The following is a 14,791-nucleotide window of genomic DNA, read 5'->3' as shown; positions in this document are numbered from 1 at the left end:
CGTCCTGGACGATCCTGGAGCAGATTTTGATATTACATTCCCTACTTGTCTACTCTCACTATTCAAGACAAGCATGTATGGCCGATCCTGAGGTCGACCACTGTTTTGCCTGCAACGCGCAAGGAGAAATCGACATTCTCCGTTCTCCTTTCTACGAGCCGGATTGGGAGTACGATGACTCGGTGGAAAGCTACGTCAACTGCATCATTTGCTGCCTTGCCGAGACGATTGAGATTCAACAACCCAGAGCGCCTTGGCTTCTCATTGGACGAGCCACTCTTCCTCCACCGCCGGTTATCTCACCATCAACGAAGGTCTTCGGCGCCATCTTCCTAGTGGTAATCTCCTTCCTCGTGTTGTTCGTCTTTCTCCGCTAAAGCCTAAGAGTGATTGAGTGAGAAGGTACTCAAGGTGAACCTCTCGTTATTAAGTGGTGGATTTTGTTATGTGCATGAAGCATTTACTTTCATATTTGGATTTTGATTGAATTGTCTAGTTAATCTCAAGAGCGCTTCTTTGCCTAAGCAAGTTGAATAGTTTGAATTCTGCAATCTTCCTTTATTGCAATCAATAATTTTATAATAGCAAGTTTTGATCAATTATTCATTTAATTTCTCAAGTAACTCCTAGTAGTTTCACATCAGTTAATTTGGTCATAACACGACACTATTAATAGAGTTTTACATGGATAAAAAACAAAAAGAAATTAATAACGCCTAAGTGAGAAAGGAGGGGAAATTACCACAGTAGAAATTATATTAAAAAAAATCAGCTCTTCCAAGAGCCTCGGAATCACAAATCTGTGAATTCCGGCGCCAAGTTATAAATTTGAATGTTAAGGATGGCTCAACCATTATAACGACCTTTGCTATTTGCCAGCTGCACTATCCCTACTTTTCGCCCAAAGGAAGTCAACCATCAATTAAATCTCATAAATTCCTTCCATAGGATATAGAAATTAGGAAATGTTTCTTTCTTATTCAGCATCCTTAACACTCCCCCTCAAGCTGATTTGTGCATATCCAATAAATCAAACTTGTTGATCAATTTTTCAAATAGGGGTCTAGGCAATTCTTCGGTCACAATGCTAGTAGTCTAATTGAAGGAGAAAATATATTATACAATATATCTCTGTTTTGGATTCTCTTTAATGAAGTTTCAATCTATCTCCACATATGGTTCATTCATGATGGATAAGATTATGAGTTATACGGATGGCAACTTTATTGTCATCATGTAATATCATAAGAGCGTTGATTGTTACTTGAATTTATTCTAGGAGTAGTTTAAGCCAAATTAATTCATTGATCACGTTGACCAATGATCTTAGTTCTGCTTTTGTAATACTTGTCACCACATTTTATTTTTTTGCTTCTCTAGGTTACAGGATTTTCCTACACGTGTGCAATATCCATAAGTGGATCTTTAGTCTACCATAAGCCCAACATAATCATCATTAATAAAAACTTCCATAATTTTGCATTCTCCTTTCTTTACCCTTTTGGGGCTTTATTTTAGATATTTGAGAATTTCAATGGTAGCAGATTAGCAGTCATCTATTCTTTGTAAGGAGCATGCACGAACTGACTTTTTAACAGAGGCTATGCCAGATCTAGTAGTGTGAGCCAAATAGATGTTTCCCTACCAACCTTTGATATCTTCCTTTATTGACTGAAGAATTGGTGCTAATACCCCTCAATTTAATATTAGGATGAGTTGGAGTGTTAAGCAATTTGCTTCTAGTTAAGCCCATTTCTTTTAAAAGATTAAGAACATACTTTGAGAGATGGTGAGGCCATATTTGTTCCTAGAGATCTCCGTTTCTAGAGATTTCCATTCTTAGATAATTACAAACTTATCATCCTTGTGTTTGTACTTATCTTAGATAGTCACTCCTAGAGATTTCACATTCTTAAGATACCCAAGGTCTTTGATTTTAAATTCTTCTGTTAGCTTTTTTTTTTCAAGCATCTATCTCCAAATTATAATATCCTATAATGATGATATAATCAACATACATAACTAATATGTTAGACTTATCATTCTTGTATAGTAAGGTGTGGTTAGAGTGATGCTGTCTGAACCCCCGATGACTCAAAACTTTTGTGAACCTTCCAAACCAAGTTTGAGATGATTGTTTGCGCCCATAAATATATTTCTTCTATTTGTTATATGAGTTTATCTTCCTAGAGTCATTGAGGAGGATCCGTATATACTTCCCCATTTAAATCACCATCCAAAAGTATGTCCTTTAACATCTAATCGGTGAAGTGATTAGTTAAATTGAATGCCATATTGCCATTGAAAGGACTTGAATGATATTAAGTTTCGACTCTGGAACCAAAATTTCAGCATAGTGGTCCCATAAGTTTGGGTGAATCCTTTTACAGATAATCGTGCTTTACATCTTTTGATGAGTCCATCGCTTTTTACATTCCATAGGGATGGCATCCTTGGGTCCTGAATTGTAATATCCAAAAGCTTAGGTAAAGATTTTTTTTATTTGAATTGTGATTTTATATTAACAGTAAAATTACTATTAAATAAACTGATAAGTACATCTTAGTATTTATATTAACTAATAGAGTAAATTAAATTAGATTATGCTTTAATTCCGAATTGTTGCTTTAAATAGTTGTGAAGTTGAGAGTGCAGTTATTCGGTGGGTCCTCTCTTATTTCCCCTTCTTTTGATTTGGATTCGCGCAAGAAAACAGATGGGAAGATTTGAGAAGTGTGGGTAGTTGGCGAGTGCAGCAGAGGCGGGTTAGCAACTGTAGCAAAGATCGGATGTGAAGAACTGGAGCCGTGTGATGAACTGTAGTAGGAATTGGGTGTGAGTGTGGTTTTAACGTGTGAATGAGAGGCTGTGGGTTTCGGTTCCAGCATATGAAACAGTGGGGAATTTAGAGTGGGATTTGCTGTAAAGGAATGGTATATTTTCAGTGGAGGAAGAAGAGAAGGGAGAAGAAGGAAATTAAGGGAAGAAGAAACTGAGGTTCCAGTAACAGCCGCTGAATTCCTTCAGCACTTCAACAGTCTTAGAATCCCTCTCAAGTTCCGTTTCTTCAATACCCGCAATATTGGCTCTATTCGAACTGCGTACCTTTAAGAGAATTTTGGGTATTATAACAACTAGCAAGGCCAAATGTAATGGATGTAGGGATTTAAATGTGTTTAGGATGGTGCCTAAAAAACATTCTCCAACACTATTGAATTTAATCTTTAACAAAAGGATGCTTAAGTGTGGGGACACACTTAACCTTAAAAGACTCAAGGATGATTCAATACTCATATGATCACATCAAAACAGTGAGCATGAGAGATGGAAACTTGAATGTGAGGTCGATTAACAAATAAGGAAATGAAAGATTGAATATGAGATTGATTCCCAAGCAAGGAATGGAAGCTTCAATGGGAGATCGATTCCTAAACAAGTAGATTTAATCTTGAATGAGAATTCAATTCCCAAACAAGGAGATTTAATCCTGAATGGGAGATCGATTCCAAAACAAGAAATGAAAAACATGAATGGAAGGTCGATTCCCAAACAAGCGGATTTTAGAAATTTATATGAGCAAGAAAACTTAAATGTGCAAATTTAGGTGAATACTCAATTGGGAGGTGGCTCTCAAATGAACAAATTTAGATTGGATACTCAAATAGGAGGCGACACCCACATGAGAAAATTTAAATGGTTAAACCATCAATTAACCATCATAATTGAATGAGAAAGGACAACACAAAGGGATTCACAGTTTTCTTAATCAAGTATTAAAGCATCAAGGAGGATATTTTTTTTGAGATTTAATGATTTGAAAGAAAGCGAAGCCACTAATTTATTCATTTTTAGCACATTTTGTGCATTTCTTTTTCTTTTGATTTGGCACGCTTTGTACATTTTTTTTGTTTTTTATGCACTTTGCGCATCTTTTAGTTTTCGTTGGCACACTTTGCATATCTTTTGATTTTTTGCACGTTTTGTGCATCTTTTATTTTTGGCGTACTTTGCACATCTTTATTTTTATAATTGGCTTCATTTCTAAAATATTTAAGAGAAAATATTCTCAGTTGTAAGATTATCTTTCAAGCATAAGAGAAGAAAATTCACTCTCTATACAAGAAAGAAAAATCTACAAGCAAACCCGATACTACGATAAAATTGAATAACTTGATTAAGAGAATTGTAATATAAATTCACAAACATGCTAATGATGCCAATGAGATATAAAATTGCAAGGTGGTATAAATGATTTTAATTTCTTAATCTAATTTTATTTTGAAATGGAGTTTAGTTTAAAACATGTAATCAACCCACACCAGTGGTGGGAGGGAGTGAATATAATATTTTCATTAGCAATGTTGATCATAATTTTTTTTTGATGTATTTAGAGTCAACTACTACTTTATAGTTTAAAGAGAGTAGAGGTATAATTTCCACTAAGAAAAATAAACCAACAATTCTCTAAAAAAATTTTTCTTTAAAATTTGCCTTGTATTTTAAATTTCAAACCTTTCTCAAATTAATTTTTTCTTTAATTTTAAAATTTTGCATATGTAAAATTTATGGGCTATGTTATTGAAAATAAATTTTGGATTTTTATTTGAAAAGATTTAAATAAAAAACCAGTCTAAAAGAATTAAGACTGGGGAGGTGATGGAAGTAATGAAATTTATATTTATTTGAAAAGAATATAATTTTGGATTTTGATTTAAAGGACTGATTTTGGACCCAATCTAAAAGAAATTAGACTTGGGGATTTATTGAAATTAGAACTTAGATCTGAATCTTAGAAAATGTAGTTTGATTTTGGATTGGAATTTAAACAATTTAGGATAAATGTCTTCCAAACTCAAATTTTTAATTAGATCTCTATATGTATTAAAAAAATGTCTAATTTTTGCTAAAGATGAAGAGAAGAGTCTATCTCTAGCAATGTCGCCAGAAAAATATGTGGAAAGTAATCTATATTGGCCACTTATTCATTTTAGTGTTTCTTTAAATAAATTAGCATAGCTAACATTAACTACCTTCAAGAATAGATTGATGCCACTCTATCGACTTGAGAAGATAAACAATTTATTTTCATAATCAAACTCAGTGCAGGGAATGTGGAATTCATCCCGAAGGATAAAATTCATATTATCCTATCATTTTAATTATGAAATTAATCGATGAATAAAATTTAGTCTGTGTCCAAAGATTCTTCAGCGGGTTCTAGACTCCCTATAGAGGACAAAATAAAACTTACTTTAATTTACTAAAGTAGGGCTAAAGTAGGGTAAGAATCTTTGGACGCAGACTAAATCTTATTCTTTGATTAATTTCATAATTAAAACAATAGGTGAATATGTATTTTATCCTTCGGGATGAATTCTACATTCCATATATTGAGTTTGATTATGAAAATAAATTGTTTCTCTTCTCAAGTCAAAAGTGTGGCATCAGTCTATCTTTCGAGGTAGTTAATGTTAGCTATGTAGATTTGTTTAAAGAAACACTAAAACGAATTAGTGATTAATATATATTATTTTTAATTTTGTCCACATGGATTTGCAGATGAGTTTGCTTTTCACATAACCCATAAGAAAGTCAACAACAACAACATCAAGCCTTTGTCCCACTATGTGGGGTCGGCTACATAAATCCTTTTTCGCTATTGTGTCCGATTAAATAACCCATAAGAAAGTGAAGTTGGTAAAATTATTGTAGATTGCATGAATGATAAGCATCATCAAATCTCTTTTAGAAGCTTCAACGAATGATTGAGTGCACACACACAAATGAACTCAATTTACATGCCCAATTTCGAAAAAGTGTCGAAGAACAATTGATTCGCAAATTAGCTTGTGGCGAGCCATTCAGGTAGTGGAAACCTACTGAGCATTAAAAATAGCTCATTAACTTGTTTCTCATAAAACCCACACTCTTGGGCACTTTACGTAAGTCCACAAATACATAAGGTGACTCATTAAATTTGTGGTGGCTTGTAAAGGCCAAAGATGAATTTTGATAATTTTTAAAAATTCAAGAGTAAAATTAAATTTGAAATATGTATATCATGGTGCTAATTATTATAGTAAATAGTGTTTCAAAAATATATGAAGTATTTTTATGCTTGTTAAGAGTGAATTTTACTTTTGCTTGAGCTTGAGAGGTTGCAAGCAAGATCAGAGTCTTTTCAAATAAGAAGAGAAAAGAATATAGCCTTGTTCTATAGCTTAATTGATTTGCATTCATCAGTCCTATGATATTTTACCTCATGAAACATATTTCTAGATACCTTCAGTAAGCTTAAATAATTCATTAGACCTTTCCAATGTGTGTTGGTGTTCATCAAAATTCGGTTCGGCAATTGTTTGGGCTCATAGGGTTAGCATTTTGAAACTTCTATATATTCATTCATATGAAATATTACGTGAGTTCTTTTGTACAAATTTAGCCATCTCATATTCAGTCTATCTATTTTTCTTGTTTAGGATTCCATATTAATTCCATTTATTTACCTTATTTGTTCAGCTTCTATTCTTTTTTGAATATGCGAAATGGCCCCAATTTCTTTCTTTTTTTTAATGATAGGTAGCACTTCCACCACATTTTCTATGTAATCACTTCTATTCCTATCCTTCTTTTACAATGAGTGAAATTATGCACCAATCTCCAATTTTGGCCTCACTGCAGTTTTCAAAAGCATCGTAGGAGCTGTTATATTTGGTGAGCCTTGTGATATTTTTCCGCATGGTTTTTTTTGATCTTTTTTGGTTTAATATATGCCAATATTTAGAAGTCCGCTTTATTCAACCTTGATTATGTATTGAGACTCATCCTTCTAGCTGCTATATGTAGTGAGCTTTTAGTGCATTTTATAATTATCATTTTGTTTGCCTGCTGGCAGAAGCTCAACAGTTTGCTTTAAAATTTCATTGACAGTTTTGATTTACTGCAGCTTGGGCCGTTGCATGTTGATAGATTAGACTTCAGTGATCACCATTCTATTGAACTAAATGTGAGTAACTTGTCTTGTTTGAGGTTACTTATTGTTTATAGATTCTTTGTTTAATTTGTTTTATTACAAATAAGGAAAAAGATCAAAATGGTCCCTTCTATTTATGAGAGATCAAAATGGTCACTAATTATGTTAAAGGACCATTTGGTCCATCAAATTCTTAAAAAGAAATCAAAATAGTCTGACTTTAATATAGCTGCGGATCATTTCGGTCATTCATAAAATGTCAATGGACTATTTTGACCTTTTTCTCATTACAAATAGTACACAGTCTGAAAGATTGGCGCAACACAAAAGAATGACATAATTTCTGGATATTTGCGTAGGATTTGTTTCATTAGATTTTAGCTAATCAGCGCTTGTTCTGGTAGATAGAGGAATTGATTCTGCGGAATGTTTTTCATTGGGATCGACATATGCCTTTTTTGCATTATAGACTTTCATGGGAGAATATTATCATGGGAGAATATTGATATGACATTGTAATAAATACAAAAAAATTGTGAAGTTTCAGGAGAGGATATTATCAATAAAACAATATTCGACATATGCCTTCATTAGATTTTCATGGGAGAATATTATCAACAAGGAGGATATATTAAGATAATAAATACAAAAAAATTGTATTATAAATTTGATTTATGTTATAATATTGATATGACAATGTAATAACTTTAATAACTCAAAATTTTCACAAGTTTTGGAAGCATAAAAAAGGATTTCACTGGTAATTTCATGGAGATCAAAATGTTTCTGTTTGCTACAACCCATTGAGGTATTTATTTGTTTATTTCTCATTTCTCTTTATGCAACAATTGATATGCATATATGTTAAATATTCGTAAAGCTTCACTTCCTAATAAAACATATATACAAAATTAATTTGGGTTTTTTTTTATGCTTAGTTGATCCAAACACACACGCTCCTACTTCTGATGGGCCACTTAAGGAAAGTGGACCCCATTTGTTTATTTTTTTGTATATTTAAATTTCAATGTTCATATCTCCTTTTTTTTGGGAAAATTTGAGGGTCACGTAGAGCCATTTCATAAGAGGTAGATATTACACTAAGAGGTCAGTGATGTTGTCTTTGAGGCGAATTGCATTACAAAAATTGAGGTAAAAACTTAAACAAAACAAGTATGGCATACCCAAAAGAAAAAAAACGGGGCTTATAAAGAAGAAATCACAATAAGGCATAAGATCCATCCGACAACAGTAATAAGAAGACGTGCTGAAATGGGTCAGCAATTAAGTAGTATCCTGTTGTCTTCGGCATCAAAGAAGCCAAATCATTGCTGGGTTGGTCATCAACAGAGTGCTTTTCATCCTTGCCCATCCGAAAACCACCCTAATATTTAACAGTTTGGTTCACCTTTTCCAAAATTTCTCATATTATCCGACCACCTTAAAACAAACACAAAAATTGGCCCAAGCTTAGAAACATTGCTCCAATGTTCCACGAGAGTTTCGGTCATGGTCCATAAACTAATTAAACAACTGACAATATCCAGTTTAGTATGGTAAAATGTCAATATTTCGAACACAAATAGACACATCTGTTGGTTCCAGCAAATTCTATGGACTGGAAAAAAGGGCCAACAGGGAGAACCACGAACCAATATGCGGACCATATCATTCCAAGAGCAAGCGTGCATCTCTTAATCTTTAAGAAGAGGGGTCTTATATATGCCATATGAAATATTGTATGGCGAACAAATCATGTTCGGGATGTTAGCTTAAAAGATACATTTTCTACATTTAAGGAGAATGGTAAATTTTGTTTTTTCCACGAGCAAGTTAAAAAGTGTTGCAGCTCTTCCGAAAATGATATAGTTCCTCTCATTCCAAATATAGAAACAGTAATTTGTGTAGCTAGGAGTAAGAGTATTTTGGTGATGTTATTGTTAATGGTCTCAGCATGATCAAGAATTTGGGCTAGATTGCACATATGTAAAAAATCTTCTAATGATAGACGACCATGTATAATATAATGTATGAGCAATAAAAAAAGAGATGATTATTCATTAAAGATTTTGCAAAAGGCACATTCACTATTGATCTTCATCCCTCTCGCCATCAATAGATCTTTGGTTTTTCAAGCCTTTGATAATGACCTTCTTCCATGCAAAAGTAGCAAATCTGATAGAACATTCTTTGAACTAAATAGACTTGTGCCAGTGAGCATGTGTTATTTGATTAAAGAGTAAGTAGCAAGCTCTCTTATGACAAAAGATTTCTTACGTTGCCACCACATGCTCTCCCCTTGAGTATTGATTTTTGATTGAGTTGATTTGTTTCAAACAAGGAGAGAGTCTTCTCTCATCCGTAGTAGGGAGTTAACATTATTTTTGCAAATGATGTCTTTAACTTTAGCGAATAATCTCCTATTGAAGAAGTTACAGTTATTCAAGCCCAAAATTTTAGAACTGGCTGACCCAACTCTTATTATTCGTTGTGATCTTGAATGAAATCCATCGTCAATTGACGAGAAATCTCTAAATGGGGTAAACTCTACTAGCAAGGTTATATTAGAAAGATCTATAAAAGTTGAGGTATCAAGTAAGAGCTGTAATTGTAGATCCTCTATATCATTTTGAATATGGATGTCGTATTCAACACTTAAAGGGACAGGAGTTCAGGACCTTCCTTTTCTTTAAGGATGAAAGTGGGGTGCCCGGAGATAGTGTTGAGCTTGCTCTCGTTAACATTGTGATGTAAAAGTTTGGACCCATGAGAGGTGATTTTATTTAGAACTCCTTTGGGGATTACAGCTGCTCTGATCCTATATGAGATGTAATTCGGATAGTAGATTTTATGAACTATAAGCAGGTAACAAATGAAGAAAGTGATTCTTCCGTCCTCATAACCAAGAGCAGATTCTATTGATGATGTGGAAGCATTGATTCATTTTAAATTTGGAGCTGGAGATAGAGATATTGATGCCTAGATATTTTGAAGGCAAGGGATTGCTCTATATATTGAGCATCTCTGTCAGAATATGTGAAGTAGTGGGGTTGACTGATTTGGAGAAACATAAGAATATTTATTTAGATTGACGCTGAAGCTTGAGATAGTGGCAAAATAATTGAGTGTTATGAAGGCATTTAATATTCTGGGGGTTGGCCTCATCAAATATGATTAAATCGTATGCATATATATGATGAGAAATATGTATATTATTATGCGAGATACCTTTGTAGTTGTCAATGAGAATACACTCCAAAAGGTTAGATAGGATTCCCATTACAATGGAAAAATGAAGGAGAGGGGACAAGGGGCATCCTTATTTGAGACTAGAGGAAGTGGTGAAATAACCATTCATCCCACTGTTGATGATAACAGAAAAACAAAACACCTTCCATGCAAGCTGAAATCCACTTCTCAAACTTGAGAGTAAGGGCGTTTTTGTGCAACTCGTTGGATAATTGTATTGTGAGTCTGTGACTAATACTATCAAAAGCTTTTTGAAGGTCTACTTTGACATAAAAGTACTTGGGAGGATTGATATGGTTAAACTCTTTGAGGAGCTCATTTGTTAAGGCAGTATTGTTTGATATGTCTCTTCCTTGAATGAATGCTGATTGGAAATTGTGAATTATATGAGGAAGAGCCAATTTTAGCTGCGAGGTCATCAATTTAGCAATGATTTCATATAGCTGCGAGGTCATCAATTTAGCAATGATTTCATAGACGGTGTTTCAAAGAGATATGGGTCTATTATCATTTAGTATATATGTGCGTAAATATTTAGGGGTAAGAGTAATGCGAAGTATTTAAGCTTGTGAGGCATATGATTAGTATAAATGAAGTTTGTAACAACTTTAATGAGATCAAGCCTAATGATATCCCAAGTAACAGCAAAAAATTGGGAGCTAAAGGCACCCGAACCTGCACATTTATTTTCATTAATACTCCATACCTTATCTTTAATATCGGAGTAAGGGAAATCAGAAGCCAACTGGAAGTTTTAGGGTCAAGGATGTTACTAGCAATTGTATGCTGCAATGAATTGTTGACCCTATCCTTATTGTTCAGTAGATTATATATGTGAGAGATAGTGGCTTTAGCAATGGATTCTTGAGTGGCTAACAAACTGGTGGACCAACTGAGTTGGCTCAACTAATCAACCTGGCCCTAGCAAGGGAGGTGCCAGTCTAGCTGGCAGGCTGAAGAGCCTTGGGGGCCTCGCTAGTGTGAGAGGCGGGTAAGGAGAGAGGGGGGTTTAAATGGTATTAATTCTACCTTTAAGTACTTATCATATAAAACCGAAATTGGGAGCGGATTAGGAAAGTTTATGTAAGGAAAAAAAGGTTGATTTGAATTCAGATTTGGGAGGGAATTATGAAGGTTTATTTAGGGAAAGATGACTGATTTGAATTCAGATTTTGGAGGGAATTAGGAAGGTTTATTTTGGATTAATTAGGTTGTTTTATTTTCGTTAGGGGATTTTATGTTTTGCAGGAGTTTACTTTGGAGTTGTTCCTGTTGGCGAATAGGATTTGTGGAGAGTCGTTCTACCTCTCAAATAGTAGATTAACTTGTATCTTGATTTGTTGTGCCGATATCAATAAATTAGCCCATTATCTCATTCTTTCTAACGGATTTTGGTTGGTACATTTTGTTTTTTGAATGATCCATTTATTCTCAAATATCAGATGCTGTTGAGTTTGATGGGAACCTTGAAGGATGGTGTTGTTTTCTAGGGATTTGCAAATTTTCATTCTGCTTTTGTTCTTAAGAGCCTATTTAAGATTCTAAAGCTTGTTGCACATTTGAAAAAGTGGATTCCTATGGACTGAAATATTCCAAGCTTTCTTAATCACATATGAAAAATTTGCACAGTAGCTCCTATAATTTTTGTAGAGAAAGCGATGAGAGATGTTGGCAAAGTTTCCAATTCTAAAAATAATAGGGAAGTGGTTTGAAGAGAGAGGAACAACAATTTTGTGATGTGAGCCGGGAAGATGCCTAGTCCATTGCTTGTTGTTGAAACATCTATTCAAAAGACATCTGATATGATTTTTTTGGTGGTTAAAACCAATTGAAAGTAAGGCCAATGTTTGGGAGTTCAAACCAGCTAGCCTTATCTATGCTGTAGTTTAAATTAATCATTTTTGAGGGATGTGGTGGCGTTCCACTAATTTTTAATTAAAGCCTCCCATGATGATCCAAGGCTTAGTAATGGAAGAAGCATGGTTGATGATAGTGTTCCAAAGTGCTTTCCTTTTACTAGCACCATTATGTGCATAGATGAAAGGAATGATGAAGCTGATTAAAGAAGAGTAATTATTCCAGCTATGTATGAGTTGCGAGTGTGTGACTAGAGGGGTGACTTTTAATGTGCTTATATTTCACTTGACCACCTTCTAGCGTAAAAGTTGCGTTGGTTGTTTTCTTGGTGGAACATCTGATAGTTCTCGAGTAGAAAGAGGTTTGAGATGGTTGAAAGAGACAATTTGGTTTCTAGGAGGCAGACGGTTGCGACCTGTTAAGGGGAATATAGGGTATTTTAGGGTTTGTAGGACTTATAGCTTTGGGGCGGTTTGTACGGTCGTGAGCAAATCTGTCATAGGAGGAACAAACAGTGGGCTGTCATTCATAGAGAATAGGTTGAATAATGTCTTTTTTATTGATGTTAATTGGTGTATGGTTTGGAAGGGGAGAGGATGTGGATATTTGAACGCCTACACAGGCATAAATTAGCTTGAACTTTTTAGCTGTCTGAGAGTCAACAGTAACTGGGTTGCCATTTTTGCTTACGATCTTGCTATCTTAGAGATCTCTTTTTCATTCCGCTGTAAAGGGGAAGGTTTTGGAGCTTTATCTATATCGGGATTTTTAAAAAATTTTGACGGGGAAAACTGTAATAATATGTATTTTGACTTTGTCAATTTTTTTCTAAAGTCATTATAACTCCAAATCGCAATCCGTGTTCGCCATAGTATTTTTATTATAGTATTTTACTTGCACGAATTTTTTCGTAATTTTTGGACACCGGCGAAAATCCTTAAGGAATTGGTACTTATCGGTACAAGTGAGGATTTCGGGACCGTCAGGTGTCCGTTTTGCAAACCGATTTTATCGATATTTTTTAAATATCATGATTTGTTTTATGGATATTTTTTCCTGTAATTTATAAATGAATAATTCTTCCAATTAAGATTCTGGGTCATCACAAAAACTCTGCTGACCTTTTTTTGGGAAATGTAAGATCTACTATTAATGAACCAGAGTCCCTCTTGTAGAACCATCTCCATGTATTTTGTGCATGAAAACTTGAATAAAAAATAAACTTCAGCTAAAGATAAGAGATACCTGTGAGTTGACTTAACTTGCTTAGAACTTAGCGAACATAGGAAGTGCATAGTTGTTGATTTAGTACTATTTTTAGTGGCTTGCATACACTGATCGCAGCGAACTATCTAAATTGTCCATTTTATCTTAAAATCCTGTATTAAAGACCTCTATTCCTATCTTTGTTGATAGGATATCAATCTCATCAGAAAAATCCTCAGGCGTCTACAGATTAGATTTGGCGTCGAAGTTATTGTACTCATCACAGAGAAGGTATCAGTCATTACGCTAATTGGCTTTTATTGATACAATCTCTCATTACTGAAATTCTGATAGATGTGCTTTTTTGTTTTTTATTTTATAGGATTATGATCGTGACCCTAATATTCTGAGAGAGGTTGATGATTTCCAAATCATGGTCCTTTGTTCTTCACTACAAATCATGCCTTTTGAGGATCGAACAGAAGAGGATTTCAGAATGAATCTGAAGAAGCTTCTGCTTTCAACCTGAGTATGGTATGAGATGCTCGTTTCGTGTTTTGCCGAATTTAAGATTCAGCTTTTTTATTGATTTTTAAAGCAGTTTTTTAGTATAAAATTTTTTGTACTAATAAGCTATTTAAAACAAACAGTAAGAAAGTAATCCCAAACGAAAACCTAAGAGAGCAAACGAGAAACACACGTGGCCCTACTTTTTTTTTTTTTTTGATTGGAAAATCAACTAAAATTATAACATGTTTATAATTTGTTCTTGGATTTTTATTATAATTTTGTGAGCAATGAACGTTTGTATTATGTAAATAATAAGCGAAGTCCTAAAACAATTAATTTCCACAGATGACTCGGCTCAACTTATGAGCTTAGAGAAACACTCAGTTATTGATGCTCTCTTATTGATGAGAAATTATTCTGTGGACACCAGATGGAGAGAACCCACTGAATTTGCATGAATGCATTTTTATTATATTTTTGTTGCTTTTTGTAAAAGCATAATAAATATTTAATTATTTAGTAAATATTAAATATTTTGTTGCTCTTTTATTGTCTTTTTGCAAAAGCAAAGCAAAATGATAGTAAATACTCAACAAATTCGTATGATTCTCTCCGTTCGGTGCTCGCACAGAATAACCTTATTGACATTGCAAGTGTTTATACTTGTTTGATTTTGGTTCATGACCCAAAATTTTATATTTCTATGATAATTATATTTTTAGCAATTTTGAACTAGCTTGGGCTTAGGTTCTTATGATTTTGGAGAAGTTGATTTGCTTCAACATTCTCCTTCATATTCTTAGAAAGTTATACTTGAATTGCATATTATGTAATCTTGCCTTCTTCTATTGGATTAATTATTCTGTGCGGACACCGAACGCTCTCTGGAGACCAACTAAAATGTGTCACAACATCTTGTGCTCGGTATCGCTGACGTGACACATTCTGATTGGTCTCTGGACGGTGTTCTGCACCCGGTCTCCGCACAGAATAATT

General features: G+C 34.0%; 1 protein-coding gene across 1 annotated transcript in view; it reads left to right on the top strand.

The window, feature by feature from the left end:
• The window catches only part of LOC110107154 (probable tetraacyldisaccharide 4'-kinase, mitochondrial), a gene marked incomplete at its 5' end in the record, with an annotated part of 30,796 nt that extends 16,661 nt beyond the window's left edge, over nt 1–14,135 (top strand). The window contains 3 exon segments of the mRNA XM_028697921.1: nt 6,947–7,006; nt 13,496–13,576; nt 13,668–14,135. Coding sequence (XP_028553754.1) covers nt 6,947–7,006; nt 13,496–13,576; nt 13,668–13,814 — 288 coding nt within the window.
• Between the last annotated feature and the right edge of the window lie 656 nt (nt 14,136–14,791).

The sequence above is a fragment of the Dendrobium catenatum genome, unplaced genomic scaffold, assembly GCF_001605985.2.
Source record: "Dendrobium catenatum unplaced genomic scaffold, ASM160598v2 fragScaff_scaffold_1022, whole genome shotgun sequence".
In the NCBI taxonomy this organism is placed as follows: Eukaryota; Viridiplantae; Streptophyta; class Magnoliopsida; order Asparagales; family Orchidaceae; genus Dendrobium; species Dendrobium catenatum.
Note: the sequence above shows the minus strand (reverse complement) of the source record. Positions and strands in the feature narration are given on the sequence as shown.